Consider the following 14037-nt stretch of genomic DNA (forward strand, 5'->3'; position numbering starts at 1 on the left):
TGGCCTGACAGAAATAATGAAGCAATCTCTCTCTCTTTTTTTCAGTCTTCCCTGACACACAATAATGAGTTTTATCTAAGAACCAAGGAAGGAGAATCTTTAAATATAAATTGTGTTCCTGTGGTAGGTAAAAGGATACTTACTAAACACTAGTAACAAAAAGGCAGCATTTTAACACTTCTACTGCCTCCAGTGTGTCTAAGATAAAAGAAAATACCTAAGGAAAACTGCTCTGAGAAATTAGACCAAAAAATGAAACAAACAAAAATTCTTAAAGGATAGAGAACAAAATAAATAATTAGGCTAATTTATTAAAAGATGTGTAATAAACTCATACAATGTTCTTTGTAATCAAGTGATAACTAAGATGGAGCATTACAACTGTGTATCACTTTTAGCCAAAAATGATTTTTGTGTTACAATACAAATTAACTTTCTGTAAACTTTCGTTAATCACTTAAGTTACTGAGTTAATCCTTTCATTCATTCATGAAGAACAACTTTAAATTACTCACTTTCAGCATCTGATGTTGGACATTCAATGCGCTGTACCTGCTATTGGAATCTTGCTGTAAATTGAAAAGCAAATAGTTAACACAAAGATAACAGATTTGGCTCTTTTACTAAATAGTTTTAAAACTTTTAATAGAAAGATTCACTCATTTCATTTGTCTACACACACCCAGTATACAATCTTCCACTCTACTAGCTGAGCTAGTGAAGGGTGCAGACTGCTGTCTTCACTAAAAGCTTGAACCAGGACACATCTAAAGCCATCTCTTTACTTACTAGCAAAAATGAAGCTTTAATTTTCATCTAAGTTTGCTAGACTTTAGTAATGAAAAAGCAGGACATGGAATTGCCAAACAGCACCTTAACAGGGCCCTTGGAGATGATTTACCTCCACCTTCTGATTTAGAAGAAAAACTGAGGCTCAGAAGCACAGGGAAACTTGTCCTTCAGCACAGCACCACACATGGCTAATAGGTAATATGCTGTGGCAGGTGCTCCAAGGGGAAGAGGAGATTAAACCAACAAAGGCCAGACCTCACAAGCTTAGCATGTCTTTAGGGAAGGGAAAGAAAAGGCACTTTCCTTTCTTGAGCTTCAGTGGGTAAGAAATCTACATATGATACTTTACCCCAACTAGATTCCAGCTCAGAGTGAGAAACTCTGGCTGAGAAACAGGCCAAGGGCAAACATTTCCTTCAGAAGCAGAGCCAGGACGGAAACTTGAGCCTATGCCTACCACTGAATTCTGTGCCCCGGCAGTATTTGTGTGTCAGTGGGGCATTTTCACGTTTGGACCTTGCACGTGTCCAGCCCTCAGCAGCCACAAACAGTCAGTATACAAATCAAAATAAATATCACATTCTATAGAAAAGAGAGTCTAGGAGTTCCCGTTGTGGCTCAGTGGTTACCGGATCCGACTAGGAACCATGAGGTTGCGGGTTCAACCCCTGGCCTTGCTCAGTGGGTTGGGGATCCTGCGTTGCTATGGCTGTGGTGTAGGCCGGCAGCTACAGCTCCGATTAGACCCCTAACCTGGGAACCTCCATATGCCATGGGTGTGGCCCTAGAAAAAGACAAAAAGACAAAAAAGAAAAAAAGAAAAGAGTCTATAAATGATTAAAGTGAATAAAAAGAATTTTCTCCTTATTGTTGAACATAAAGGCTATTTCTAAATTATCACTATCATCAATAAGGTAATAAGTGAAGGAAGGTAGGTTTTAAAAGAACCACTTGTAAGGTCTTCCTTTCGGGATTTTTTTTTTTTTTTTTTTTTTGGCAGAAAAAGAAGGAAAAAAAGAAAGAGACAAAGAAAGAAAGAAAAATGTATACTAGTCCTACAATACTAATAATCAATAGAGTAAAAAGTTTTGTGACTGTATTTCCCTCTCTTTCAAGTTGAAAGGATAGAGAACAAAATAAATAAAAAATTAAAATAAAAAACTGGGGGAGAAAAACAAATACTCACCCTTCCCTTATTTAGTGTTTCTTGTGCTTCTAATTTGTAAACCAGAAAATCTAGAAAATAAAAAAAATAGAGAAAATGAGTGTTACTTAATCACTGTGGCATTTTAGACATCTAAAGAATAAAGGAAATTTTACCTAAACCTAAAAAAATGTTTTAGGTTTAAAACAATCTACTCAGTGACTTCTATACTTTATCTAGTTTTTTAATACTTTAGAAAGAGTTAAAAAGAACTATTACATAATTTTCTTAAAGTTGTGGATTTTTTATCAACAAAATACTTATTATAACCAACTGATTAAAAGTGCACTTAGAATGTATACTCTGTGATGAACTGTCCTTAAAATTAAGGAGACAACAAAACAAAGCACAAAGTGCACCTAAGGACATAAGTGATTTACTGCCAGCCACTAGATGGCACACTAAAATCATCCAGGACCTGAAAAGGAAATCAAGTGGTAGAAACCATTTTAAATGCTTTCTTAAAGCTTTTTTATCCACTAGATGGCTCTATAAAATCACTCTGCATTGGAAAACAAGAAAAAATCCAAATCCTATCAAAGCATTTTAATGATGTTAAATTTTTCTTCTTCACACAGGCTTAATCCAAGTTTCAGTAAAACATCCTCGCTCACACTGCCCTCCTCTGTTCTCCCTCCTATCTCAGACCAAGGTAATCAGACAGAACACCTCACTTACATCTCAGGGTTTACCAGAAAATATAAATAAATAAAAATAAGAATGCAGATAACTTCAAAGCACAAGCTGTATAAAGTCCATGCTTTACAGAAAAATTCTGATAAAAATCAATAGCACTGCCTAGTACCTGTACTGAATGTTATTTTTCTAATTGAAGCAATTGGCTGTGCCAATAAAGCCTATAATCACAATACAAAAACAGGTGCAAAACTTAAAAAACATCATACAATGAGATGAAATCATTATGTTTTTTATATATATGCACACATATATATGTATGTCTATGTATAGAAAAACTTTGTCATATACTAGATAATGAATGCTGTCACTTTCCTAGATATCTGTGGACAGAAGTTCCAGGTATTAGTAACATATGTAATATTTAAATGAAAAACTGTGTTATTTCTGCAGTAATACACCTAACCTATATATAAATGACCTCAAAGTAGCACAAACTGAATGAAAGATTCTAAATCCAATCTTGAGCAGGAATTATTGTGTTGCACAATGTATAGCATATTGCTTGATATCTCTTTTTCTCTTCACCAATAAAACTGACTTTGGGTGACTTGAAAAATTTCTTAGCAAAAAAGTAGTAAAACACGTACATGATGCTTCAAAGAAGAGTGTGATGAAAACACAGAACAGAAATTACGTTATTTATTTACCTTCTTTTGCTTTCTTATGTTCAAGTCTTTCCTTCTGCAAGGATTTCTCTAATCTTGATCTGTGTTCATATACAACTGGAAAAAAAGAAGTTAAAACTTATTTTCAAAGCATCAGAAATTCTAAAGTAAAATTAACATCAATTTTCAAAAAAGGAAGAAGACGGTTTAGAGTCCTTTCACAATTAAACTTAAAATGTGTGCATTTTAACTTCCACACTCCAGGTAAAAAATGGAAACAATAATAGACATAATTCTGGGCTGACTCCTATGCAGTCTTCCCGCTTTTACAGCCAACATTCTGGAATAGCCTCCAGCTTCTCGGCCAGCTCCTTGTTCTCTGGCTTCTGGAAAGTGAGTCTCTGTGAAGTTCCTTGTCTCTGCCTGGTCGTGCATGTCTACTCTCCTGACTTCAGCCACCATCTGTCCAGCATTTACCCCCATCTATATGCCCAGCTTCCAACTCTCTCTCAGGCACTAGCAGAGTATTTCCACCCATATATCCCATAAGTACTGCCAAGTCAACATGAGCTGTATTTGAATCAAGCTGCCTGGGTTGGTAAGCAAGCCCAGGCAGCACACTGAAGTTTGCTGAAAGACAAGGTGTATTCCCCCGTCAAGAAAAACATAGGTGAGAGAGCCACAGAGGTGAAGGAGGGAGGGACTCTCCCTACTAAAGAAGCTATGAAAGGGTCTGGGGCATCTCTGCCATGGGAGGAAACCCAAGGCTAACTGGTGTGGTGCTATAGGATCTTCCTGCACTTTACCAACCCCACCTCTGGCCTACTCTTAGGAAGCCAGAGTTGCCTGGGGAGTTGGGGAGACAGAACAGATGTGCAAGGGGGAAAAATAAGGGGCAGCCCCATCAGAACTCTCTCTATGTGGAGCAAACAGGAGCTGCAAGAGTTGGAGAAGCTTTACCTTTAAATGAATTAACTACGTATTGTTACACTGGACTAGACCAGACATGATCCTTACTAAATCAAGATTGTGTTTATGAAAAGTTATTGAAAAAAAAAATTTTTTTTTAAATTTGAGGGAAGCTTAAAAACATTGAAGTCTCTCTTAGATTTCATGTGGGGACAGAAAACCCAGCCCTGCAGAGTGGTTGGAGCAGGGGAGAGGAGGAGAGAATAAAATAAGTTTCTGATGCACCCTCGAATCCTGTTTGTTCACACTATGGTCACGTATGATTTCCTTCCCTGGCAAGCTAAGCCAAGCCTGTCAGTTGTTCTTTTACCATCTCTAGCTCCCCATGACTACCTAAGACAGAATTTAATCGTCAATCACTGACTGATGGTGTAGAGTGCATATGACTGCCAACACTGCTGGCTGCCCAGAGTTGCCCCCTCCCTGTCTGCTGTCTGCTTGCTGCTGAAGGATCACCTGTCCTTCCTCCACCCTTTCCCCACTACCCGCCCTGCCCCCTGCCGCCAGTTACCATCTATGGCTGTCCTCCTTCCAACATGGCCATCATCTCCAGGGTCCTGCCCCTTCTCCCAACACTGAATCTCTCATCTTGCTATCCTTTCTAAACCATTCATTCCCAGGGCTCCATCTATGACTCCCACAGCTCCCACCTCTACTCACACCTCTGCTAACTTTTCAGTCCACAACTCCTAGAATGCCTGCCATCACCCAGACTGGTATGGTGCCTGCCCAAACTCATCTTTCCCCTCATCTCAGCCTCCCATTAGTCTTTGAAACAATTCCTGCCCCATTCCCTTTCTCCATCTGGTTCCTATTCTATTCACCACCCTCCTCCCTACCCCAGTGGTATATATTATGAAGGAATCTAATACAACACCACATTTACTGACTTCCTGTTATGTACTCAGCACCATATTATGAGTAGAAATGGAAAATGAATAGGCATGAGCCTTGGTCTCAAGAAGCTCTAGTCTAACACAGGAGATAGGTTAAGTAATTTTAAATAATTGGGGCATAGTAAGAGTATATTCAAGCCCAGTGAAAGAGAGGGACAGGCTCTGGATGGGAGAGGAGTGAAGGAAGAGTCTTGAGATGGCTTTAAGAGTGAAGAACAACTTGGTAGACTGGGGACACCAGAGGAGAAAGGCACTCCTGGAAGACATCACAGGGACAAAGGCACAGAGGTGTTGAAAGTGGACTAAAGAGAGTTGTGTTCCCGAAGGCTTAGTTGCAAGTCCAAGAAATTAGATTGTTTTCAGACATATCGGTGCACAGTATATAAAAGTCTCTCAGCCAATATTGAAAAGCCTATTAAAACCAAGAGGTTCCTTGGGTTGGTACTAACACTACCATCTTGAATGACAATTGGAAGGCGGGAGGGATACAAAGATTAGTGCTATAGAACCTCACCAGGCCAAGCCCTGAACTGTGTGCTCATAGTCTTTGAGAGTTTCAGTCAAGTGCAGGAAGCTTTTAGGGAAATAGATACATTACAACCTTAGCATGATATACAGAGGCAAGAACAGGATGCCATGGGAACACCTAAGCTCCCCAGTTGGAAGGAAAACACCCCCTCATCTCCAATCCGCTGGCACAAGTTCCCATAGCCTAGGTAGAAGGTCATAGGAACAGAAACATACCAGTTAACAGGAAAGCTGGGTACACTAACTGGACATATTACAGATAATTTCAGCAAGAATGTGCATCACTTTTAGAGAAGGAAAAACAGGCAAAGTAGACCAGATCTTTCTCTAATGGAACCAATGTGGTAGCAGGCATCCTGAGTCTAGGGGGCTCCTCAGTGGAGGTCAGGACCATTAGAGAGAAGCAACTCCAGCCTAGCAACACCCAAGATCAAAACAACAACAAAAAACCCCAACAGTACAGTCAAGAAAACATACGTGAGGCAACCGCTCACCACCCATCCCAGCTGCCTCAGATTCTAGATTATGAACCATTGTTATGGAGGGTAAGGATCGAGGAGGAAAGCTGTATTTACAAATACAATCCTGTGAAATTCTTTTGGACTTAATAAAATATAGCAGTGATCACTCTAAACTCAAGGTGGCAAACTCAATGTTATGTGGTTCTTGTCCTCAGGTAATGATTGTCTTCGGTTTAGGAAGCAGAAGACTTACCAGGATGATTTCATCTTCGATAAGGGCAGAGGGACCACTAGATTACACCCAGCAGAGAGGGACTGTGGAGGCTGGGGTATTGAGGGGAGTGTGAGAGATGGTGCTCCGTGCTTTATCCTCTTCCACTGGGATTCAGTTAGGATGATAACATGCCAACAGCTGGTCCAAAGCACCCACTGACCAAACTGAATCACACAACTGTCTCCGACAGTTTTATGGGCAATGGAAATTCACACATTCAACATAGTAATAGCAGTGCGTCTCAAGAGCTAGAAGATACTAGGATACATAGTTATAAATGCTCCTAAATAGCCTGAAGAGAAGCTATATAATGCCCAAAAGGAGGCAAACATGTTTGTGGATTACAGTCCACATTCAAAGGTCTTGGGGAATCTGAGACATACTCGTGAATACATAAAGTGGCGTCACTAAAAGTACAACCAAAGGCAAGAATACTATGTTTCTGCAAATGCGACAGAAAAAAATAATGTGGTAACAGGAACAGGGAATGTATGTAGAAACCATGAGGTAACTGTACTTACTCTGAGGTAACTCTAATTATCTTACTCTGAACTGGCCAAGCTATTATTAGAGCACCAGCTTCTAATCCTGATATATAACCTAAGAATTCAGAAATGGATTGAGGGCTGGAGAACATGGTTGAGGAGGAAAGGGAGAGAATGGAGCGGCAGTGAAGGACAAAGACCTGGAGAAGCGCTGTCTTCATCAGGCTCAGAGGAAGGAAAAAGGAAAGCAGACTGAAAAGGAGCCTCAAACGACAGGCGGAGGAAGGAAATTGCATTAAGTAAAGGAAAGTGAGGGTAGAAATTTACCCTTAGGGTTGGAAATTCTAGAAAGAAGGGGAGAAGGAAAGGGGCAGGCAGCAATTAATGTAAGGGTCAAGAGCACAGCAGTGTCTGGGTTCAAGACCCAGATCCATTCCTTATAGGGCAAGTTGCTGAACTTCTTTGTACTTCAGTTTCCTTATATGGTGCATGAGAATAATAGTAGTGCCCATCTGTTTGGGTGGATGTCAGGGCGGAATGAGTTAATATACATCAAGTGCGTCACACACTTGAAATGTGTAAGTGCTAGAAAATACTAAAATACATTTTCACCTATCTGTGATGGCTTACAAGTGCCAGAGAATCAATCAGGTGGTTCCCTGAGCCCCTTCAACCTACAATTAAAGTCTACTAATAACAAAGCATTTCACTAAAACAGCAGTGAAATATTGATCTCGGCTTCTGTTTACTTTAAAAAAAAAAATCCCTTAAAAAGGGATGCAAAGAATCTTTCTAATAGTAAAGCCTATAAGCCTATTTTTTTAATAAAAACCGAAGGACAGTAAAACAGAACAGATAGAACCTTTTGTGTTTTTGTAGCTCTTCTATAAAATTTCCCTATCAATTAAACACACCCATACACCCATAGTACTCTTAATTCTTAACATACATTCTCTAAACTTTTGAGCTGGTGATTTATCTAGATAGGTTTACTCTTTCGCTTAGAAGGAGGACTGCTAATCAATCCTTGTCAGCTATCTCTATTTTTCTGTTTATACTCTGAAGTCAAGGGCATCAGTCAAGATGAACTCATACTGCTAGAACCTTTGCAACAAAAAGATATATAATGAATATTCTCAAAGCACCAAACAGGTTCAAGGAAAAATAAGTATAAAAATAATGGTTCAATCTTGGCATTCAAGATTGTTAATGCAGACCAGCACTGCAACAGGGATAGGATGTGAATCACAAGAACTCATGAGAAAAAGATGAAAATCCCTAATACTCATCATCTTCCCTGCTTACTGACAAGGAGTTTAATATCTTCTACGCAGTCAAGAATGGAAAGAGTTTTTATTCCCCCCTTCACACACTTAAAAGCTTAAAAACATGCCAGCTTCCTACAGCAATTTTCCATTTTAACTCTGACTTCCATTTAAAAGGCACAGAGGCTGTATGCATCCACTTGGAGTAAAATATACATCTCTGACATTTCAGGGCAAACGGATCCAAGTCAGAATTAGAAAGCAACACACTAAAATTAGACAGAGAACACTGCTAAGTGTTTTAACACCTTAAGCCAAGAGAGGGCAACATTTCTTGGGCAGAAGCATCAGCCTGTGAAATTCTGCTTTCAGTCCTGATGATAACACAAGGTTTTACTTTTATTAAAAAAACAAGCAAACAAACAAGTCCTGGTATGAAAGTCACACATTTCAACTTGTGAAAACATTGATTTACCAGTATTTTTATCATTTTACAGGTGACTAAAAATTAAAATGAACAAATTTGTGCTTTGACAATTGTGGCTGAATTAAGCAGGCCAGCAAGAAAGAGGATTAAAAAAAGGAAATTAAATTGAAATCAATATAGTTCTCTCAGAACATAATACTTTTGAGGTTTTATTTTTTTTAAGCCTAAAGTCATAGATACCTATTATATCTTTAAGAACAACTTTCAGTTGTGGTTCTAATTGGCCAGAGGTAGGGTGGAGGCCTGCCACCTGCCCACCCCCTCTTCTGTTGAACAAGTCAGTAATTAACATGAAGATATCATAGACACAGTTTTCCAACTATCTTTCCTTCCTACTTTCATAATTTCATCTCATAAGAGGTCTGAGAAACGATACCAAAGATCTCCTTAGAAAACAACCCACTGAAAACAAAAGACAAAAGAAGAGGAACGATTATTACCATTTTGAGGACCACACTGGATCCCTCCTCCAGCTCCTGAAAGTGGGTAAAAGTCCCCCACAGCTCTTCTTCAGTGTCTCCACCCTACTCTTTCCACAACATCACCTCGAACTCTGCCCCATCCTCACAACCCCACGAGGACCTCTCACAGGTCACTCCTAAACCGTTAGTTCCAGCTTCGGCTTCTCACCCAATTGCAGTTTTACATCTTCCAATACAATTCAACCTTTCCAGTCCGTTCAACAATTCATGGCTGAGTTATTATTTTCTTTTAAATTTTTTTATTAAAGTATAGTTGATTTACAATGTTGCACTAATTTGTACTGTTGTACAGTGAAGTGATATATATATCTAGTGGTATCTAGTGGTATTCATATATATATATGGAGATTGGAAGATTGGATATAGTTCCCTGTGGTATATGGTAGGACCTTATGGTTTATTCATTCTGTTTGTTTGTTTTGCTTTTTAGGACCACACCCACGGCATATGGAGGTTCCCAGGCTAGGAAGCCACAGCTGCTTGCCTACATCACAGCCACAGCAACGCAGGATCCAAGCCACGTCTGTGACCTACACCACAGCTCACAGCAACTCCAGATCCTCAACCCACTGAGTGAAGCCAGAGATTGAACCGGCAACCTCATGGTTCGTAGTCGGATTCGTTTCTGCTGTGCCACGATAGGAACTCCTATTAATTCATTCCAAATGTAATAATTTGCATCTATTAATCCCAAACTCCCAGTCCAACCCACTCCCTCCTCCTCTCCCTTAGAAAACACAAGCCTGTTTTCTAAGTCTGTGAGTCTGTTTCTGTTTTGTAGACAGTTCATTTGTGCCATATTTTAGATTCCACATATAAGTGATACATATGGCATTTGTCCTTCTCTTTCTGACTTACTTCATTTAGTATCATAATCCCTAGTTGCATCCATGTTGCTACGAATGGTATTGTTTTGTTCTTTTTTATGGCTGAGTAAGTATTCCATTGTGTATATGTGCCACATCTTCTTAATCCATTCCTCTGTCGATGGACATTTAGGTTGTTTCCATGTCTTGGCTGTTATGAATGTGCTGCTATGAGCATAAGGGTGCATATGTCTTTTTGTTTTGTCCAATTATATAGCCAGGAGTGGGATTGCTGGATCATATGGTAATTCCATTTTTAGTTTTCTAAGGAACCTCCATACTGTTTTCCATAGTGGTTACAGTAATTTACATTCCCAGCAACGGTGTAGGAGGGTTCATTTTTCTTCACACCCCATGGCTGAATTATTAATGAACCCTGTCCTATAATTAGTTCCCTTTGCTAAATTACATATTCACATCCCAGCCTGGGGCAAAACCTTCCAAAAGCCTCCCATCAACATTTTGAGTGAAACCCAAAGCCCTCATGAGGCTTCATCCCACTGTCCATCCTGCTCCAGCCACAGCAGCCTCCTTGTGATCCCCTGAATACATCAGTTGTGTTTGCACCTCAGTACCTCATACTGCCTCTTCCTGGGGCTTCCACTGCTCCTTCTCCAGGTATCTGCATGACCAGCTCCCTTACTTCCCTCAGATCTTTACTAAAAAGATACCACCTCTTCCTGGACAACCCATCCAAGACTGCAGCCTGCTTCCTTCCCTCAACACTTCCAGTCTCCTCCTTCCCTTTTGTTAATTTTTCTCCTTGGCTTTTAACTCTATTATATTGTTGACCATTTTTGCCCTATTTATTGCCTTTCTATACCACTAGAATATAAGCTCAGTCAGGGCAAGAATTTCTGGTTTGATTTATCTCACTGTTGTATCCATGTTACACTGAATTATAGGCACTCAATAGATAATGAATGAGTAAATAAATGAACTATATGTGCCACAAAGGCACCTTCCTCTTTCCTTCTCTTCTATAGCCCAAACTCTTACTACTATTTCAGTTCCAATCCCCCAGTTCCTAGTATCTAGTGGTATTCAATAATACTTGTGAAACAAATGATTGCATTTAAAAGATGCTTCATTCTCCTGCCTGCCATCCTTTAATTCCCAGCATTTTTAAACTAAATTTCCATATTTGGCTCATTAGTACTTACATATCCCAGAGAACAGACAGATAACAAAATAGAGATTAAATACAAATTTATCTATTAATGTATAAGCTCATAAGATTAGCATTACTTAAATCATAGCCTTGAAATATAGAAGCTTTCAGAATACTGAGAGGAAAAAAGGACAGTCTGATTAGGTATTTTTCTACTGCATGGCAATTGCAGTATTTTTTTACTGCACAATAAAGTTCCTATTATAGTTCATACAAGCGTCTATTTTTAAGTTTGCTAATGCATATGGTTTATGAAGTTGTTTATGGAAATTTTAACCATGATTTGAATTGGTGCTTAACTCCTTTCCTATTTTGGATGAGACTATGCCCAGGTTTTCCCTCATGGTACTATCTAATTGAGATTTGTTTTTTTCAAACAAATATTACATTAGTTGACTTAAGATATATGTTATCACACAAGTCTTCTTCTTAGCATTCTTTAAGTAATGAGCTACTAATAATCATCCTTTTTTTTTTTTCTTTTTTCTTTTTTTTTTTTTTAGGGCCGCACCCATGGCATATGGAAGTTCCCAGGCTAGGGATCGAATCAGAGCTACAGCTGCCAGCCTACACCATAGCCACAGCAGCATGGGATCCAAGCCGTGTTTGTGACCTACACCACAGCTCACAACCCACAGAGCCCGGCCAGAGATTGAACCTACATCTTCATGGATTCTAGCTGAATTCATTTCCACTGCACCACAATAGGAATTCACAATAATCGTTCTTATTATTAGATGAAATTTATTCACGCCTCATGAAATAATTCTTCTCTTAGCTAGTTAGAGTCATTATAGCCCAGCAGTATTCCAGGCACCTTGGGAGACACTGAAGTATAGGATTTACTTTTATAAAAACTTGTAATCAATAAATTTGGGTTGTGAGAGGAGGCAAAGGCAGGTGAAACACTAAGAAGATAGTGAGAGAGCAGCAAAGTTTAGGTGATCCAGGGTGATTTTTACACACAATTTAAACCAGCAGATTTTTATACATAATCTCTTCGTAAGCTAAGAGGAATATCAGCCTCCTGTCCCATGAAAATGTGGGACTACGCAATGTAAAAGTTACTTTCTCAAAGATAAAAATAAGTACATATGCGTATATATGAGAAACTTACGAACTCATAGTAATAGAAGTATTTTTTTTTTGTAAATTCAGATGTATATAAATAGATCCTCTAGAGTAATATTCTTATCTGGCATTCAGATTTCATCTAGATAGCACCATAGTATTTCAGGAAAGAATTCATGAGAGAGAGAAGGAGGATTAGGTTTCTGGTCATCTAAAATTGATGTAAGGATGTATAAGAATGCTTGTCAGATAAGCTAAAATATACAACAGCACATTGGTTTTATAGTGCATAAACATTTTTTATAATGCATAAACTCTTTAAAATCTATGTGCTTGAACCAAACATAAAAGACAGTTAATCTTTTAATGATCTGATTTCTTCATAAAAACCTGCCTCCATAGACATTTTAAGTAATGGTAACAAAGAGGGAAAAACCTAAAATTCAGTATTCAGGTATCAACCCCTAAGAGGTTCTTGCATTGCATAAACCTGTATTGCAGAGAATACCCACAATTCAGGGAGGAAGAACTGGGCTGCAATGGGCTTCTCCTTCAAATCAATGCAGTAGCACACCAGCAACCCCATCTTCATCCAAACCCCCAGTGCAGTGTCAGGTTTTCACTTGAAAATGTGAACACATACAACATATCTTGGAAAAGGGTTCATAAAAATCTGGCTTATCACAAGATGGTGTGTAAGGTCTCTTATCTATTGCATCCTGAATACTTCATTCACCAAGTCAAATGAATATTCACTGAGCATTTACTATACACCAGGCATTGTTCTGACATTTGGGAATACACCTGAGCACAAGAGTCAAAAATATCTGCCTTTGGGGAGCTCATATTCTGCAGAGAGACATAAGTGATAAACATAATTAATAGTATATTAGAAGTTAGTGGGCACCACGGGGTTAAAAAGAATGGAGTAAAAGAGATTGGAGTGGTGGGAATGATGGGTCAGGTTTCACTTTAAATAGGGTGGTCAAGACCGAATTCACTGGGAGAGACTTTTGTGCTGCAACTTGAAAAAAAGTAAAGGATTTAGTTCACCGACACCTCAGGGTAAGTGTTTCAGATAGAAGCAACGGGCAACGCAAAAGCCCTACGGTGGGTGCAAGCATTTCTGGGATGTTCTAAGAAAAGCAGGGAGGCCAGAACAGCTGTGGCAGAGTGAACCTAGAAGGTCAAAGTGTGAAGGCAGGGGGTGGGGAGAGATGGTGACAGGCCTTGCGGGACCTCGTGAAGACTTGGCTTTTTCTCTGAGAGAAATGGTGAGCCACTGGCGCATTCTGAGCAGTAACATGTGATGCAGACTGAGAATTTCAAATAATAATCACTCTGAGCACATGGATGTAAGGTGCAAACAGGAAAGCTAGTTAGCAGTAGGCTTCTGCAGTTATCCAGGCCCAAGTATCACAACAGAATAGGACCACGTGCAAGCTGCAGCTGATTCTGCATGTAAACTGAAGGTAAAACCAGGCCACGTAATCAGCTGAGATGAGTAAGGCCACTGTGGACTAGGTGAAGAGCAGGAGTAAGCCTTTATGGACTGCAGAGTGATTTACTCAGCCTGCAGGAGTTCATCTAGATTCCCGGAGGCAACTGGGTGGATGTGTCCTTCCAATGGAGGACGGACAGAACAATCCAGGCAGTGGACAGAGATGTGTAAGGGCACTGAGGCAAGAAGAAAAACCACCTGTTTGTAGTATTCCTCAAACTTCCCTAAAGGTAAGAATAACCTGGAGTGCCTGTTCACAGCACAGATTCTGGGGGCTCAAC

The 14037-nt window shown here is 39.5% G+C and overlaps 1 protein-coding gene across 4 annotated transcripts in view; it reads right to left on the reverse strand.

Moving 5' to 3' along the window:
- GOLIM4 (golgi integral membrane protein 4) overlaps positions 1-14037 on the reverse strand; it is an 80267-nt gene that overhangs the window by 34232 nt on the left and 31998 nt on the right. For all 4 annotated transcript variants that reach the window (XM_013982184.3, XM_005669986.4, XM_005669985.4 and 1 more), the window contains exons 2-4: positions 3343-3417; positions 1979-2028; positions 516-569 (exon numbers count right to left, since the gene is read on the reverse strand). In XM_013982184.3, the coding sequence (XP_013837638.2) occupies positions 516-569; positions 1979-2028; positions 3343-3417 (179 nt within the window). The remainder of the gene's footprint in view (positions 1-515; positions 570-1978; positions 2029-3342; positions 3418-14037) is intronic.

Source organism: Sus scrofa, chromosome 13 (genome assembly GCF_054392235.1).
Source record: "Sus scrofa isolate SSC_HxYL_T2T_F1_AM1 chromosome 13, Sscrofa_HxYL_maternal_Yorkshire_Landrace_v2.0, whole genome shotgun sequence".
NCBI lineage: Eukaryota > Metazoa > Chordata > Mammalia > Artiodactyla > Suidae > Sus > Sus scrofa.